The sequence below is a fragment of the Borostomias antarcticus genome (genome assembly GCF_949987555.1).
Source record: "Borostomias antarcticus genome assembly, chromosome: 11".
In the NCBI taxonomy this organism is placed as follows: Eukaryota; Metazoa; Chordata; class Actinopteri; order Stomiiformes; family Stomiidae; genus Borostomias; species Borostomias antarcticus.
The window spans coordinates 8,286,663-8,305,638 of NC_140244.1; the positions used below are offsets into that span (position 1 = coordinate 8,286,663).

Sequence of the window (18,976 nt, forward strand, 5' to 3'; positions counted from 1 at the left end):
AAGTATAGGCTATATTGATGGGATGAAAAGTAGAACGAATAGATTACAATCATAGGCTAGACACAACGTCATAAACCAAACAAGTGTATTTCAAACACCACAGCAAAGGATCAACATTTATTCTACACACTGAATCTATTAAAAATGTAATATGCCACAGAGTAAGAGTGGCTAGTGTTTGGACAGTAATCATTCACCAAAACAATTATTATTATTGGAAATGCCACAAAATGCTCTGAACCACCAAGCCCTTGGGGGAGCAGAGAAAGACAATCAACCTGGGTTTTAAGGTTCCAAATGAATCAAACATTGCTTAAGATAAGTTATAAAGTGCTACAGTATGGAGGTACCAACAAGGGTATTAACTGGTGATGGTTTGATGGGCATTCCCAGTCTAACTGGAGTGTTTGCACAATGCTGTGATATTCACAGATAGTTATTTGGCCCTCATTCAATGCTTTATTTCAAAATGAAATATAAAAACAACATTTTCCATATTTAGGCTACATTATATCTGCAACATACAGAACCCATAGTGGTAAGACATAAGAGAACAAATATAACTTGATTAGTCAATATCCCTGATATGTGCATAAACACACTTCTTTATGAGCTGGGCCACATAGGGGCACCGTGGGGGGAAGTAAGGGGTAGGTAGGGGCAGGTAGGGAAAGAGAAGGTGATTAATATAGAAGTGTGTGCCTCAGTGGCAGTTATGGCAATTGGGGTGACAGATAACCCCGTTGACTTGACATCTACAGCCCCCGGAGGTGTCACCCGAGCCCTGTAAGACATACAGATATATTACATAACACTCAGCAATACACTCAGCAATACACACCCTGTGCGAGTTACAGTCGATGGGGATCAGGGTAACAGGTCTTACATTGAGTCTGTGTAAAGGCCAGGGTCAATCTTACATTGGGCAGTATAAAGAGTCAGCGGTCAAGGTTTGCCTTATATTGAGTAAGTGTAAAGGACAGGGTTCAGGGGTTAAGGGTCAGTCCTTACCTGGGGTCCCCAGCGAGCTTGTTTGGTAGCCCAGCAGATCTCTGTTTTACACATCAGGCAGCAGACCCAATCACAGCCATCCTTCTTCTGAACTATGACCTTACACTTGGGACAGTTCATGGCCTCTCCACTCTGCAACAAGCCCTGCAAACCAGAAAGTAGCAACAATAATTATGATACACTAGAACACAACAGATTATAAGGACAGGACTGCATGACATATTGATACTATAAAACAACAATATCTATCCATCCATCCATCCATCCATCGTCATCTGCTTATCCAGGGTCGGGTCGCGGAGGCAGCAGTTCCAGCAGGGAGCCCCAGACATCCCTTTCCCTAGCAGCATCAACCAGCTCTGCCTGGGGAATCTTTAGCCGCTCACAGGCCAGTGCGGAGATGTAATCCCGCCACCTGGTCCTGGGTCTACCCCGCGGCCTCCTCCCAGCCGGACACGCCTGGAACACCTCCCTAGGGAGGCGCCCAGGAGGCATCCTCACTAGATGCCCGAACCACCTCAACTGGCTCCTTTCGACGCAAAGGAGCAGCGGCTATACTCCGTGTCTCTCCCGGATGACTGAACTTCTCACCCGATCTCTCAGGGAGACACCTGCCACCCTCCGGAGAAAACTCATTTCGGCCGCTTGTATCCGTGATCTCGTTCTTTCGGTCATGACCCATCCTTCATGACCATAGGTGAGGGTGGGGACGAAGATAGACCGGTAGATCGAGAACTTTGCCTTTTGGCTCTTTTCGTCACAACAGTGCGGTAAAGCGACTGCAGAACAACAACAATATAATATAGTAAAAAAAGCAATGCTATATTATAGATCAATATAATACACTATAATAGGGCTGCCACCTGAAAGTCGACGAGTCAAATCATCAGTCGGAGGCCCTTAAGTTGACTGAAATTGAAGTCGAGCAGTTGTTTTTTTGCTCCACTGTCAAAATATGCTGGTGGGCTAAGACCAATCACCTGCCTTGTGATTTATATAGGACAGGCCAATCATTCGTTTTAGACCTAGGCTATTACTGTAGCTATTTGTTGTGCAGTAAAAGGAGACTTAAGACTGATATAGTGGAGGAAAGAAGGCAGGGAACCCCTCTCCCCTCCGCTGTGCGCCTAGCCTACTGTGCGCCAGCAATGCATTTCCTAAATAGTATATCACAACACAAAACTGCTTTCCTAGATCAATCTTCTTGAGAAATCCGCTGGAAAAAATCGTTTTTCCCATAGACAGAGCTCTTACGTTTGTGAAAATGCTTTAGTGACAGCCAAAACATTTCCTTGTTCACTGCTCCCCAACAGTCTATTCACGCACGCTTTGAAATGCGCAGTTGAGGAGATTATCATCAAATCGCCCAACCCTACGCTATGTGAAACACTGCATAAAAATAAGGGGGCATCCGAAGTAGAGGACAATGTGGGCTCATCATCTAGATGCATGTTTAGCAAGAAAAATAGGCGTATTTTATTGTGCTGCCTGCGCGTTTGAGTTTAAAGTTTGACCGCTGTCCCGACTCCCGCGGTCTCCCCTCAGCCTAGGCATACTGTAGGAGGGGGGAAAAAGGAACAAATCGTCTCATCTCTGGTTTGAACAGATGAATCTGATTCGACTCACAAAATTACGAGTCGGGTACAGCCCTACAATAGGATATAATAAAACGCAATACTACAAGGGAAGAGTTTAGGGGTCAGGATTCTCATACCGCCAGCATCTGGGTGGTCTGCTTAGCTGCCTGGTCGTTCTCTGCTCGGATGCGGAGGTCATCCTGGTATTCCTTACAGTTCATGTCTCTGTGGATCGCCTTCAAAAGGAGGGTGACAGGGTCTCACACACCATATCATGTTTATTAGGACTATCAGTAATCAAGGATAATACACACACACACACACACACACACACACACACACACACACACACACACACACACACACACACACACACACACCCCTTTAGGGATGGGTATCGTTAGGATTTTATCAATACCGATATTGCTTATTGATACCGATACTTATCGATACTACTCTACCACTTTGGGACTCATACACAGCCTGGGTCGATGTTTCTGTCGCAGTTGGCCTTCATTTACATAGCGGACTGTCACTGCAATATAGTGATCCTGTGTGAGAGGTTGCTGGTTATGGCTACTTTTTACACATTGGCAAGCTCAGCTATGATGTTTCTCTTCTGTGTTTCCTTCAGCAACACCTGCAGCAGTGAGAGAATCTGTCAAAAATCCTCAGAATCCTTAGTATTTTGTCCTCCAAAACGTTATAAAAAAGGCGACTTGATGACGCGCGTTGAAGTTGCGAGTGCAGAGGCAAGCAGTCATGTCACCTCTTTTGTTGTCCAAATGAGCAACTTTTTCCTCCTGCTACTTTGTAGATTACATGTCTGACCTGCAGTTTAGCTGAGCGTTTTAATGATTTAATCATGTGTGGGATAGGTTCATCATTGTTTAGGCTTGTATGTGTAGCTGATAGCTGATAGTAGCCTAGCAAAATCAATCAGAAACTCAAAAATGTCAGAATTACGCAACCCTGGCTGGTCCATTCAGTGCAAGTCATGTTGTACAATACATGAGTGTATTGTGCTGTGTGATTGAGTAATTTAAAGGGGTCCTATTAATCACCACAAATAACCACAAAGTACCACAAAGTACCTCAAAGTATACCCCAAAATACCACAAAGTACCCCAGAAATACCCCTAAGTACCACAAAATACCCCAAAGTGCCTGGAAATGTACCCCAAAGTACCTCAAAATAACCTTAAGTACCCCAAAATACCCCAGATAGCCCCAAAATACCCCAAAGTGCCCCATAATACCCCAAAGAGCCCCAAAGTATACCCCAAAATACCATAAAATACCCCAAAGTGCCTGGAAATATTCCCCAAAGTACCCCAAAATACCCCAAAGTACCCCCAACTATACCCTCAAATACCATTAAGTACCACGAAGACCCACAAAGTACCTCAAAGTATATCCCAAAATACCCCAAAGTGCCCCGAAATATCACCAAAGAGCCCCAAAGTATACCCCAAAATACCTTAAAATACCCCAAAGTGCCTGGAAATATAACACAAAGTACCCCAAAATACCCCAAAGTGCCCTCAAGTATACCCTAAAATATCCCAAAGTACCACAAAGTACCACCAAGTACTCCAAAGTATACCCCAAAATACCCCAAAGTACCACAACATACCCCTAAGTGCCTCAAAATGCCCCAAGGTATACCCCAAAATACCCCAAAGTACCATAAACTACCCCAAAGTGCCTCAAAATGCCCCAAGGTATACCCCAAAATACCCCAAAGTACCATAAATTACCCCAAAGTGCCTCAAAATGCCCCAAGGTATACCTCCAAAATACCCCAAAGTACCATAAAATATCCCAAAGTACCTGGAAATATACCACAAAGTACCTCGAAATACCCCATAGTACCCCCAAATACCCCAAAGTGTCCCAAAGTATACCAAAAAATACCCCAAAGTACCATAAAATACCCCAAAGTGCCTGGGAATATACCCCAAAGTACCATAAAATATACCCTAAAATGCCACAAAGTATCACAAAATACCCCCCCAAAAACTCAAAGTTCCCCAAAGTATACCTCAATGTACCACAAAATACTGGCTGATGGAAGAAACAACAGTAGGCTATACATGACAACATAACAGGACATTCTAACTGCGTCATTACATTACATTCAGTGTCATCTTATTTATTTATTTTTTATTATAGAATGGTGTGCTTTCGGGTAAATGTTGGTGAGCATCCATGAGCATCCATGCTGGTATGATTAACAGAATAAGAAATATACGCTTCTGTACACTGTACAACTGAAAAAATCTTAGATCGGGGATCCCTTCCCACTGTATGACCGGGACTCCGTCTCAAGACCATACGACATGTATATTCACACTATGCGATTCAGCCCCGCCCACGATTCATCTTGGCTGCAGCGTGAACTTCTATTTACACCTGCGATCTACGACGAAAATATCTGACCCCGTTTACACCTTGCATTAAAATGCGTCTCGTATCGAGATTGGATCTAGATAATCATTTAGCCTGATTACATTTACACCTGGCATTAATATGCGTTTCGATTATCTGCAACCCGATCTGTTTGAGATCCGATCGATTCTGTCCAGCTGACAATCGAATGTCACATTCTGTTTGTGTGCTTGAATTTTTTCGTCTGACCAAATTGAGAGTAGACACTTTTGTCTCGTCTGGACTCCAACCTTGACCAGGATCCATTTTAATGCCTTCTTGCTAGCTGCCATGGAAGCCTGCTCCTTGCTGGTCTGGAACCGGCGCGTTCCAACGGCTACGTATTTCCGCCCACGTTGTTGATATGTGGATAAAAACACATTTCCATTTACACTTATATTAAATGTGGTCGAAATGCGTCCCTGACCACCTCCGGAGGTGGTTTGGCCGATCAGATCGCAATCCGTCCTTAAAACGTTTTGGGCGCATTTACACCTTTATTTCCATGTGGTTTAGCACGATCAGATCTGCAATCTGATCACCAAAAATGCATTTTAATGCAAGGTGTAAACGGGGTCTCTGACATGGCAGATATTTTATCGGGAGGTCGTAACCTCGTGGTAGAAAGTTGTAGCAATTAATCGCAGATCGTACACCTTCTCACACTGTGCAACTTGCAAGTCCCGATATTGCATACGTCTGCGACAACCCACGACCACTTTACGACCTCAGAATCGTGGGTTTTATCGCACAGTGTACATTCGTCTTAAGGTATTTTTGTGGTACTTTGGTATTTTAGGGTATACTTGGGGGCACTTTGGGCATTTTGGGGTACTTTGGGGTATTTTGTAGTACTTTGTGGTATTTGAGGGTATACTTAGGTGCACTTTGGGTATTTTGGGATATTATGGGGTACTTTGTGGTATATTTCCAGGCACTTTAGGGTATTTTATGGTATTTTGGGATACTTTGGTATATTTCCAGGCACTCTGGGGTATTATGTGGTACTTTGTGGTATTTTGTGGTACTGTGTGGTATACCTTGAGGTACTTTGTAGTACTTTGTGGTTATTTGTGGTACTTTGTGGTATTTTGGGGTATACGTTGGGTAGTATTTTGGGATATTATGGGGTACTTTGTGGTATATTCCCAGGCACTTAAGGGTATTTTATGGTATTTTGGGGTACTTTGGTATATTTCCAGGCTCTTTGGGGTATTATGTGGTACTTTGTGGTATTTTGTGGTACTTTGTGGTATTTTGGGGTATACTTTGGGGTAGTTTGTGGTACTTTGTGGTACAGTACTTTATGGTGATTAGTAGGACCCATTTAAAGTAGGCTAAAGACACACTGTTGTGACCACTAAGCTGACTTTTACCTGTTAAGATTGTTGTATATTTGCCTTGCACAAAGTTAACGTTCCACTTCCAGTGTGATTGGAAGCTTGATTAATAATTAATAATAATTGATTTTGAAACAGTAGCTGTATATTATTTTGGTTGTATGTTGTTATTTTTCATGGGTTTCAGCAATGGGATTCTTTTTGAAATATGACTTAAATGACACATGAATTAAAACCTAGCCAATATTAAGAAAAAGTGACAGAAGGGTGGGGGTTCCAGGGGCGTGAGGTGGGGGCCTGCGAGGTTTGGGTGGTAGATCTTGTTGAGCTGGTCATTTTAAAAGTAGCTCACAAGCCCAAAAAGTGTTGGCACCCTGCCCTACAGTAACAACAGTTAACAGTAACTGTTAATAGTAAGTTACCAACATCAGAAGACAGACTAAACTGTGGTTACATTACTTATAGCAACCAAATATTTTCCTTTCATCATCTCTCACCTGCTAATCGCGATACTAATTTACGCAATGTTAAACTCCATTGACTTATGCTAAAAACGTTAGCGATCTAAAAATCTGTGATTGTTGGCATACTTTTTTGGGGGGGAGGGAGGGGGGGTTCTTTCAGGAGGTCCCGTTGGGGGAGCGCCCCTCCAAGGCAATAATAGGGGAAACACTGTACAGATTTATTTATAATAATTATTAATGAGTGTCATCTTTAGCCTGGCTCATCTGCTTCTATCAGCGTTAGCATTAACCGCTTCGCTAAAGCAGTCAAACATGCTGCACTGCTTCACATTTACCGAAGTAAAGTGTTTCGTGAGGTTGCTGGTGTTACCCCCTTTGGACACAACTAACCTTTTACATAAATTGCATTTAACACCGTCGGTAGATTTGGTGAAGTACCATTTTGCCCTGTCCACCACTATGCCTACTTCCTCAAGAGACAACAATAATCAATGAGACATCATCGCCTGTCACCAGCAGCTTGGTCATGATTAGGGGACGGATGCCAGCTGTTGGCTGATTTATGAAACAAATGCAGCTCCATGGATTTATTAACGAACGTGTTAAATACCGATAGCAGCACCGCTTGTCCATGAGCTTATCAATATTTCGGTAATGACCCAATGATGTACTGGTACCAAAAAATACCAGTTCCCAATACCCATCCCTACTCACCTTGCAGAGAAGACAGTTGATCTCATGGCAGAGATCACAGTTAAACTGGTTCACTTCATCCTCATAGATACACCAGCCAGGGCAGTCTGGCGTCTTGCAGTGGAAGCTGTTCTCACTCAGAGTCTCTGCAATGCTCAGCCTCAAACCCAGAAACCTCTGGTGCTCTTCTGGGGAGAGAAGCTGCATAACCATGAAGGAACACATACAAAAGTCTCACTGATACAATACTGACCAGTGTTAGGGTCAGTTTCGGGTTTATAAACTCAGGGTCAGAGTTAGGGTAAGACTTACAGCTTTGATTTCTCGGTCCAGCAGCTTGCTGTCACAACTGTAGTCGTCGTCACAATAGGGACAGGTAACCTCAGCATCCATGCTGTTCAAAATGGTTCCCGTCAGACACTCCCTGTTAATAATATTATTAATAATAATAATGGTAATAACAATACATTTTATTTATGTAGTACACTTTCACATCACAAGACATCTTAAGGTGCTTCACAACGAGAAAGAAGAAAAAAGAAAAACAGTTAAAAACACAGAGCAGCAAGTACTTAAACAAACAATACATACACCATCTACAAATAATACTAAACAACTAATAAGGTAAGAAAAACACAATGCAGCTAAAAACAGGGCACTAGTGAAAGGCAGACAAAGAAATAAGTCTTCAGGCTGGTTTTAAACACAGGGGTTCCGAGGCCATGGTGGATTTCGGTAGCCGATTCCACAGGCATGGCCCCACCGAAGAAAAGGCACGATCCCCCGTGGTTGACAGCCTGCCGCGTGGGATGGTAAGGAGGTTTGAACTGCCAGACCTAAGGGACCTAGACGAGGATTGAGGGGAGAGGAGGTCCTGGAGGTAGGTCGGGCCGGAACCGTTGATGGCTTTGTAGACCATCAGGAGAACCTTGTAGGTTATCCGCTGCTTTATTGGCACGGGCGGCACTGTTCTGGACGTACTGTAACCTCTGGATGGTTTTGGAGGGGAGGCCAGCCAGAAGAGTTACAGTAGTCGATACAGGAACTAACAAAGGCTTTAACCAGTCTTTCGGCATCGGATTGGGAGAGTGAGGGTCTGAGTTTGGCAATGTGCCTCAGGTGGAAGAAGGAGGTTTGACAGACTGCTTTTATGTGGGCATCAAAGGACAGTGTTGAATCAAACTTGACACTCAGGCTGGTGACAAGTGAAGACAGAGGGATGAAGTGATTATCAATGGTGATATGGGTGATATCGGATATCGGCTTATCGGTGATATCGGCGATGTTGTGTGTGTGTGTGTGTGTGTGTGTATGACACACCTGCAGAAGCTGTGCAGACATTCTCTGAGTGTGGCACCCTCCCCTGGTGGAACGGGATTATAGCAGATGGGGCAGTCCAACTCATTACGGTTGGTGACCAGACTATGGGAGTCGGTCTCCAGAAGGTTCTCGAAGTTCCTCTGACGCTCATCCTGCAGAGCCTACAGAGATACACACACACACACTCACATTAACATTAACACGTCCACACGCATGTAGCCTACAGTATGGGGCGGTTGTAGCTGAGGAGGTAGAGCGGGTCATCCAATGGTCGTAGGTCCGGCGGTTGAGAAGGCTAACTATGGCGTCACATTTATGTCAAAAGTCAAGAGCGCGTAAAACACACTCACGGGCAGATTGTTATTTCACACGCGCAGATATTAACTGCGCACGATATAATGCTGTTCCTGAGGAACACGGCTTTCTCCCAACTCGCTGTGCTCCCAATGCGCGCTGCTGGCGGCGAGGGCGGACCTCCAGATGATGAGCCTCGGGATGCCGGTGGGGCCAAGCCGCTTGTATTCTGGAGGTTGTTCCCCGGTATACTTGAGCGGTCTCCATCGGTATCCCCCTCCCATCAGAGCCTGAGGCGAAATGCACCAATCTCTGGGGCATTTCCTGCTTCGAGCTCTCGACACGGAGGGTCAAGCGGCACCTCCCTGTCATGGCACATATCGACAGGTTTGTCGAGAGTACCTGGGTGGTGCCTCTCGAGCAGGCTAAGGCCCGGTTCGTGCCTGGACTGATGCCACGCGTGTGTCCGGCTACGAGAGTGACATCTTCGGTGGCATCCTGGCGCTTGAGCTGTCTTTTGTGGCCCACTTCGCTCCTGGCGCGGCTGCGTGGAGCAATACCAAGAAGCCCCACCTTCCCGGGGCTCGAGAGCGACAAGCGGCTACCCTCTCTGACCGCATGCATGTCCTCGCTGCCCAGGCCACGGCCGCTGTTTCCTCCATCTCCATCCTGGTCACTACTTTGGCATCGGAGTTGAGCAGCGTTGCCTCGCCACTGCCCGAACGGGTTCCCGACCTCCAAGCTGCGGCTGGAGCGGCCATGCAGCTCTGCCAGGCTGCCGCGATCTGCCCTGGCCGTGTCATGGCTAACGTGGTGGTGCACCATCTCCTCTGTGAACGACTCAGCTCGCACGGCCCTGCTGAAACGCCCCCATCTACCGGTCCGGGCTGTTGGGTTCTGCTGCCGGGGAAACCTTGGAACGCCTCGGCAAAGTAGAAGAGCAATCCAATCTGGTGGCCAGGCATCTCGGGTCAGGAGAACCCCGTCACCTGTGTCCTCGTGAAAAGGAGGAAGAGGAAGGCGAGGTCCGCCGCTCCGACGGCTGCCCCCGGTCCCCCTCCCTCGAACCAGCGATCTGCTCAGGCTTCCCACGCTCCGTCCACCACTCGCCAGAGTTCTGCAGCGCAGTGGAAGAGAAAGAAGCCTGGCACAGGGAAGGTGCTCAAGGTCCAGGAGGGACCAGGGGGCACAGGAGCTCAGGGTCAGGAATCCAGGCTGGGAACAGGGGTTGAGCAGGGCAAACCAGGGGTCCGGGGCAGGGGCAAGAGTCTGGACTGGGAGCAGGGGGCCAGCAGAATGAACCCGGGGTCCGGGGCAGGGGTGAGGGTCTGGACCGGGAGCGAGCAGAGTGGACCAGTGGTCCGGGGCAGGGTCGAAGGTCTGGACCGGGAGCAGGGGGCCAGCAGAATGAACCAGGGGTCCGGGGCAGGGGCGAGGGTCTTGACTGGGAGCGAGCAGAGTGGACCAGAGGTCCGGGGCAGGGGTGGGCAGGGGCAAGGGTCCAGACTGGGAGCAGGGGGTGAGCTGGGGCGGATCCGGCCCGAATCATAACAACTCTGTGTAATATGTATACCACCAACGTCAACTACAGCTACAATGTAGGCTATAGCTAACAGTATTATTATGAATAGTACTTAAAATCACTCATCTTAATATAACAATTATACAATAATAATAACTAACCACAACTAAAATAATCATCATCATCATCATAATCATAATCATAATAGGCCAAAGGAGAATTGGCAAACAACGTTATGCGCATTACCGCCACCATCTGGCCAAACTGTCTGCCTGCCTGTTGTTCAGTTAAATGAAGCTGTCAATCAAGGTACAAGGAGAATCGTGTGGGTGTGACCATGTTGAAATTGACCAATCACAAGAGGGCAGTCCCGCCCTTGGTATCCGTCCCAAATTGTCAAACAGATTTTCATCGAGCTCACAGAATTTAACTTCGAGCAAGAGGCCGAGTCCCACGCGCAGAGCTGCACTGCGAGCGCGCAGAAATCAAGTGCATGGAGCAGAACTGAACTGAGCGCGAGGAGAAAGTGCTCGACTAGCAGATATTCTCTCGAACGTGGTGGCGCCAATCTGCGCGTGTGAAATAACATAATTTGCCCGTGAGTGTGTTTTACGCGCTCGTCTTCTGACATAAATGTGACGCCATAGCTAACGCCTTGCATGGCAGCTGCCACCAATGGTGTGTGAATGGGTGAATGAAACGCCATTGTAGAGCGCTTTGGATAAAAACGCTATAAGTGCAGTCCATTTACCATGCACACGCATACACATACACACACACACAAACACACACACACACACACACACACACACACAAACCTGCTGGTACAGTCGGTTGGCCGTCTCCTCTTGCATCAGTCTATGTTTCTCCTGCTCGTCTGGCTGGTAGATGTCAGGGGGCCGGTACCCATCAGGCCTCTCACTGCAACATATCTCACAGCCCGGCCGTGTGGGCTTGTTCACATACGTACACTGCAGACAGGACCAGCCCTTCTGCGTGCGCGCGTACACAGACACACACACACACACACACACACACACACACACACACACACACATTCAAACTGCTGCTGACCAAGGCCAAGGTCCATAAGACAGCTCAGTAATGTAGAACAACGATGTCAGGGAGAATCGTACCGGCAGTTCGGGGGGTACAGGAGGAGGATGTTTCTGTGTGGGTTTAGGTAGCAGGGCTGGCTTCTCTCTGGCTCCTCCCCCCAGCCCTCGGGGCTCCAGTGAGTACACAGACTTAATTATACCTGAAGGAAGCATATCAAACCTAATGATTCATGTCGGCGGACAATCGAACTCAATGATCTGATTTGATGGTATTTCAACTGACTTTTTACTTTTACATTTTACCGAGAAGTGAGTTTAAAATAGATTCAACCTTCAAGAGCGTGTCAATACTTAATTGATCTTCAGCATCAAAGAGCTATATTTAGTAACACAATCTCACATAGCTAGTCAGGGCCTTGCTAAGTGAGTCACACAGGACTAAGTAATTGTTTCTGTTAGGTTACGGTTAGTTGCTGCAAGCCAGTACACTTGATTGCTACGACATTGCAGGGGCTTGTGGGAGTCTGTAGCACTACATGTTTAGTTAGGTAGGTAGATTGTGCTTCATATCTATAGGACTAACAAGCTATCTCTCACCGTCTAGACTGCGGTGCTGTTGGTCCAGTAGGTGGTTCTGGCGGGTGAGGTTGACAGCCTGGGCAGATTGGATGTACAGGTAGGCCTGGTCTCCGTTCTGACGGATGCCGTAGCAATACAGCCTCTCCTGGTCCCGCGCCAGACTCTTCCCGATTACCCAGCGTTGCAGGGAGGGGTCGAACCCATAGTCATCACTGATCTGGAAGGGATAAAAAAAAAAAAGCTCATCCACCCGTAGTCACCAATATTAACCCACTGATCTGTGAGAATATTAACCCACTGATCTGTGAGAATATTAACCCACTGATCTGTGAGAATATTAACCCACTGATCTGTGAGAATATTAACCCACTGATCTGTGAGAATATTAACCCACTGATCTGTGAGAATATTAACCCACTGATCTGTGGGAATATTAACCCACTGATCTGTGAGAATATTAACCCACTGATCTGTGAGAATATTAACCCACTGATCTGTGGGAATATTAACCCACTGTCATCACTGATCTGGAAGGGATATGAACCTATAGTCATCGTTTATAGTTTATATTTTGGTATGATAACCCAGACTATCTGGTAGCTTAATGCTGGATCAAAATACATTTTCTCAGCACCCCCACACCCCAGTACCCCACTTGCAGTACATAGGCACTAGCAGTAAATGTTAACAAACCTCAACTCCATCCATATGTTAAAAACGTACTTTATGAAAGCTGAGGTTTCTCTCATTTACAGTGATGATGAGTTCACACAGAGACACAAATATCAACAGAACAAATGCAGTAAACAACAAGTACTGTACACATGTAAACGTCCCCCACCCATTAGGCATGTTCCCTTGTGATCAAGCCCCCTGCTTCTCACTAGGTGTTTTTATACAGAGATCCCACCATATTGCCCTATAGAAGACCCCTCAATTTTCTGGCGTTGTTTTTTTATAATGAACCAAAGAAAGATGGCATAATGTGTGATTTTATAGAGCATGCTGGCAATCTGGAATCGAGAGGCGTGACCCTTGGACGCAACATTTACTAGTTGTTAAACAAGTCCATGCACCTGTATGGTCAAAAGTCCTATAATGAATGTTGAAATACAGACATATCACCTTCGGCTGTCACAGGGTGGGGGACAATAATCAATGTGAACTACAGAAGCCAAAAACACACTAACAGAAGCCCTATGAGGAATGTAACAAACTGGACCAACTGGTCAAAGCAGCAGGGGGAAGAGTTGAGGTTAGATATGATCATTAGATGAGTAATAATGTAGAGAGCAAAACAAATGCGGTGCCTCATACCTAAAATGTCCTTATACCTAAAATATGTCATTAGACATTCCTAAACCCAAAGGAATGAAGCAGAGTCGATTATGGTCACAACAGGTGATCATCAGATCAAAAAGGACAAAGAGAGGCTGGTATCTGGTTTCCATCTTCAGAAGTGTTTGTTTGAAAGTGAACCCACAGATAGACACAGTTTATCCAGCATAATAAAGAGAGCAGGGGAATGGAGTTCAAATGATTAATCCTTCTTTTTATTGACACAGAAAGACTGATAGACACAGACAGACCGACAGAGAGGCACACATCAGTGCTTTGATACTCTCACCTGTCATCTGGACAAAATCGGCACAAAACAACGGCACAATTGGTCAATTTAGTTTAGGATAAACAAAAGGCACTCCGCCTCTGGGCCACAAATTCAGGTGTGTGGTTTCGGAGTCAGATTGTTGCATGGGCCAATTTAGGATCCATTCAATTTTGGAGCGGATCTGAATTACGCGGCGGATCGAATTAAAACAAAACTTTGAGCAAAGCCAGCTCCCCATGTGGTGGCTGTAGAGACGCAGGGTTTGGACTGGGGGGTGCGGGGGGAGAGCCCGGAGTGAACCAAACTGACCCCCGCCGGCTATGACCTGAGGCAGGAGCCAAAGAGCAGCCCACTCACCTCCATTCATAGCTGCCCATTCACCTCCATTCATTTGGACTTGTTTAATCATGGTGAAGATCAACTGCTTTGAATTAGCTAGTATACTCGTAGCTAGCTACTGCTGTTGGTTCTGTCATATTTAGCTAGCTAGGTAGCTCAGAGAGTACAGCTGAAGAGCACCCGTTCAGCTGACCCCAGCCGTGTCAAACCCAGCTGCTCATCAACTGCAACGGTGAAAACACATTGGAGACATATTCACTGTTTGTAAGACCATGGGTTTCCAAAAATTGTCTAGTTAAAAAAAGATACAGTAATCAGGGTTTTGTCATTTTATGTGGGGATATGTCTGCTTATAGTGATTACTATCACTAAGCTACTAGATATGCATGGTTATTTAGTTTGTTTTTCAGAGAAATGTTGGTTTAATCTGATCCTGTTAGCTGTTTCTAATTATAATGATTGACCCCTGAGTATGGCTGTCGGCCGGAGTTTTCTGTAAGAAACTGTCTCCCTTCCATAGACTTATGAGATAAAGATGACATTCTTAGGGCTGATACATTCTGTGCCGAACAGCAATTGTTGTGGTTAGAGAGAGACCTGGGCGCCGAGGCTATTGGCGTAGGCTTGGCTGCAAGACCATAAACAACGACCAGTCCAGACCAGTCTTATCGGTGGAGAGGGGGGAGAGTCACTCAAACCACTTAAGAGCGTTGTAACGAAACCAATGCTTTGATTTGAGTCTGGACAGCATACAGATAGGTCAGCTGTACATTAAACTATATGCCATCGTCTTTTGTATGTTAAACCTTCTGTAATTAAACAGCTTTTGATTGTCGCTCAAATCCCGTGTTGGAGAGATTCATTTGGAATACACCTGGAAACTCAGAGCTTAAGAAGGACAATGATAAAAGACAACGAAAGTCAACAGATATCATGATGCCTTGTAAAATCATGACTATAATTGTGAAAAGTAATTGGAAATGATACATATATTATTGTATTTCAATCCTATAATGTGTGTAGAATTTAAGTAAACGCAATCACCAATGATTTTCGTACAAATTAATCTCTTGAATATGGCCACACTCCAATGTAGCCTACCTTCAACTGCTTTTCAGCATTCATAAATTCTGTTCTTGGCTACGAACAAAATTCCAGATAAGAAAATATTGGTGAATGCCAGGATTTTCACAGGAACTTTGTAAGTGGGTTTAAGAAGAAATTTGTTAACTTTTTCTTAACTGTGTTTGTTTATATAGCAGAGATATCATAGTGAACTGGGTCTGCCCAAACATGAGGGGATAGTTACCTTCTCTTTCAGCTCAGAGACGGTCATGTCAGGTGACACCAGCACCGTCACAGGAATATAGATGTCAGTCTGAGCATCTCCAACCCCCACCTTCAACCTGCACATAGAGACAAGAGTTAGGAAGAACTGATTGATTCCAATATTAATTGTTTTCACACACACACAAGACACAAACACACACACATATACTGTATACATTGTGTGTTTAAAGCCAAGGCTAGGGATAGTGTCAGATTAGGGGTGGACGTTAGAAGTAAAAGGTTAAGGAGGACCTACTGGATGGCGTCCTGGGGGAATGCCTGACTGGAAACTCTGACGCTGACTGGAACCCCCAGTTCAGACAGCCGCTCTGAACACAGGCAGGCCTCCTCTCTGTCTCCACTACTGAGGGCCTCACCAAGCTGCTGGGCAAGATCCTCCGCTGAACCACACACACACACGCGCGCGCACACACACACACACACACACACACACACACAAACACACACGCGCGCACACACACACACACACACACACTTAACTGGCAAATACACAAGCGTCCACAATCCAACACTACTATGTGGAGACAATTGTTGTCTAAATTTGCCATTCAGCCCACAGACATTTACAGTGAATGACATTTGACCCCCTTCAGCCTCTTTGCTTTACCGTTTTATGATTATAAACTTCAGATAATACTGTGCCTTGCTTACCCTCTTTTAAGGTGACGTCAGAAGCTGTCATTACTGGGCCTAAATCAAACGGGATGGATGGAAGTCAGGAACTCTACTGAAGCCAATAGCATTCAAAGATTCACTTACATTACATACACAACAGATGCTCGAGTTGATGTCTTCTAGTATTCTAGAAACTATTTATTCATAATCCATAACTACCAACACGCTTGTGAAATCGTTTTGACAAGAACACAGACGAGGGGGTGAGCACGGTAGACACGAGAAGGATCGAAGGTTACTGTCATAACCACGGTTCTATGAACTAAGGGACTAGCCCAGACTCTAAAGGGATATCTTCCGCCTGCCGGCGGATCGCCGAGATGATGAATTTCAAAGAATTTGCAACACGAGGGGGTGATGTGGCCATGCCCCCCTTATATAGCCGCGCAGGATCACCCCCACTTCCTCAAAACACTTCCCCAGGTCACAAGGGAACTGTCAAGGAAGGGCTAGTATAATCCCTTAGTTCATAGAACCGTGGTTACGACAGTAACCTTCGTTCTATTTCACTATAGGGACTATACCAGCCCAGACTCTAATGGAATGACAATACCAGAGAACGTCAGTTCCCGCAGTCTCCAAGAACCACACAGTTGAACGAGCCAGCCGCGCTGACCACATCAAGGGTAACAGACTACAGTCTGCTCACCAGATCCACCGCGGTCAACGGGAACCAAGCCACCAGGCTAACCGCTGGAGAAGAGCTAGACTTGAGAATAGCAAGGGGGAAGGAAGCACCTTCTCCACCGGGCACCCTGACACCAGGCTAACCGCCGGACAGACTTATTGCTGAATCGGAATAAGGATGTAACAAACCGGTCTTACTGCCGGAACAAAGGAAGGCGTCAGCCCTCTGTCTCACGGCTGGGATAGGACAGTCATCCCAGAGCCAGACTTACAGCCTGAAAAGAGGCACAAGCCAATCTATACCACGGTCTTACGGCCGGTCAGTGCAGCGTACTAGTGCCGGGCTTAACAGCCGGAATGGAAACGAAATGGAGACTTATAGAGCTGGGATAGGACCGCCGAACAGACCCTGCGAGGGGCGGCCACATTGAGTCGGTAAAACCTGGCAAACGTCCCGGGAGACATCCAACTGGCCACAGAGCAGACCTCAGCCAGGGAGACTCCCCTCAGCAGCGCCCAGGAAGCTGCCACGCCCCTAGTAGAGTGTGCCACTGTGCAGGGCGGTTGGCGACCTGCAAGGACATAAGCACTGGAAATCGCCTCGACAATCCAGTGCGACAGTCTCTGCTTAGAGAGGGGTTTCCCCCTCACACTCTCAGCATAACACATAAACCGCACAGACAGAGTTCGGCTGACATAAGTGTCCAGAGCTCTTACCGGACAACAAACATGCCTCTCAACACCTTCAACCTCAGAGGAAGGGAGGAGGGCCGCCAGCACCATACCTTCGTTAACGTAGGTCCAATGATGAGTTACTCAGGAGGCTACAAATGGTCCAAAACGCAGCTGCGAGGCTGTTGACTGAGTCCAAGAAGTCATGTCACATCACCCCAATCCTGGTTTCATTACACTGGCTCCCCATCAAGTTCAGGATTCATTTTAAGGTCCTTGTGATCACTTTTAGAGCTCTGCATACATCTGTGACCTGCTCCATCTCTACATCACGAGCAGGTCATGCAGGTTGTCTGAAGGTGATCGAGCCTTTGGAGCAGTGGCTCCCAAGCTGTGGAATGCTCTTCCACTCGACTTAAGAACCGTGGTCTCTGTTGACACCTTCAAAAGGCAGCTAAAGACTCACCTGTTCAGACAGGCTTTTACTTAGCTCTATGTTTATGTCCTCTGTTTGTTTTGTTGTTGTTGTATTTTTTTTATTGCTTTTATTACGTTGTAAAGCACTTTGTGACCCTGGTCTGTGAAAGGTGCTATAGAAATAAAATGTACTTACAAGGATATTCTCGAGAGAAAACTCACGAGGAATTCCGAGGTGGTTCCCTACGACCAGGCACAGTAATTGGGAGAGAATCCCTACAAAATATTCCAGGGAATATCGAGGCGATTCTCTACAACCAAAACGACGGGAGTAATGTAGCCAGCTCACGCAGCCAACAGTTGAGAAGAGTCCCTTCAAAGATAAGATCAAGCTCTTTCCAAGGTAGACTACAACCGAGGCACGTCGCTAAAGTAATCTGTAAGAAAAGACAACACGACAACACCGCGGCACTCTACGGGAGGAGGAAAATTAGCTTCGCCCTAACAGAGTATACCGCACGGTCAACATGAAACTCACCCAACCTTGGCGAAGGCCGGGGGAAGAAAGAGGAAGCGGGGGTGATCCTGGGCGGGGGGCATGGCCGCATCACCCCCTCGCGTTGCGAATTCTTTGAAATTCATAATCTCGGCGATCCGCCGGTAGGCGGAAGATATCCCTTTAGAGTCTGGGATAGTATAGTCCCTATAGTGAAATAGAACCAACTGACAGGTAGTCATTCAAAACAACCATGCTAACAATGTTCACAATAAACGTACCTTTTGTACTTTCCCTCCAAAACGACCCATTTAAACGTTGAAAGACCCTATCGTATCTACACTTGTCTCTCTCTTTCACGCAGTCATCCCAGGCAGAAGGAAAATGAAAAGTGAAACGAAACGAATTTACGCTATATTCAGGAAGTCAGTCTTAATTGAGGATCAATACTTTTTACTTCCATAAAAAGTAGCACTAATTGCTTCAAGCTTAAGTGGATTGTT

The 18,976-nt window shown here is 46.1% G+C and overlaps 1 protein-coding gene across 6 annotated transcripts; it reads right to left on the reverse strand.

Moving 5' to 3' along the window:
- Positions 1–68: 68 nt before the first annotated feature.
- rbck1 (RanBP-type and C3HC4-type zinc finger containing 1) lies at positions 69–18,957 on the reverse strand. 6 transcript variants are annotated; one of them, XM_084446334.1, is made up of 14 exons: positions 18,755–18,957; positions 16,238–16,276; positions 15,822–15,966; positions 15,546–15,642; positions 15,338–15,376; positions 12,307–12,505; positions 11,788–11,909; positions 11,470–11,643; positions 8,836–8,996; positions 7,828–7,939; positions 7,537–7,716; positions 2,726–2,824; positions 1,012–1,155; positions 69–784 (listed from the first exon to the last, which is right to left on the reverse strand). In XM_084446334.1, exons 2-14 carry the CDS (start codon positions 16,266–16,268, stop codon positions 704–706), a joined length of 1,584 nt encoding a protein of 527 aa, XP_084302460.1. In that variant the 5' UTR covers positions 16,269–16,276; positions 18,755–18,957; the 3' UTR covers positions 69–703. The 6 variants fall into 6 exon arrangements, with proteins under 6 accessions (XP_084302460.1, XP_084302457.1, XP_084302456.1 ...); XM_084446331.1 differs by lacking the exon at positions 18,755–18,957 and adding an exon at positions 18,516–18,669 and having other exon boundaries at positions 11,470–11,640; XM_084446330.1 differs by lacking the exon at positions 18,755–18,957 and adding an exon at positions 18,516–18,668.
- Positions 18,958–18,976: the final 19 nt, after the last annotated feature.

Coding starts and splice junctions, on each gene's coding strand:
- rbck1 (XM_084446330.1), bottom strand. CDS start 18,585: ATGCGGCCATGCCCCCCGCCCAGGATCACCCCCGCTTCCTCTTTCTTC. Junction 15,377..15,545: donor TCTCTGAGCTGAAAGAGAAG/GTAACTATCCCC, acceptor TTTTGTTCGTAG/CCAAGAACAGAATTTATGAA. Junction 11,910..12,306: donor ACAGCACCGCAGTCTAGACG/GTGAGAGATAGC, acceptor TGCTTCCTTCAG/GTATAATTAAGTCTGTGTAC.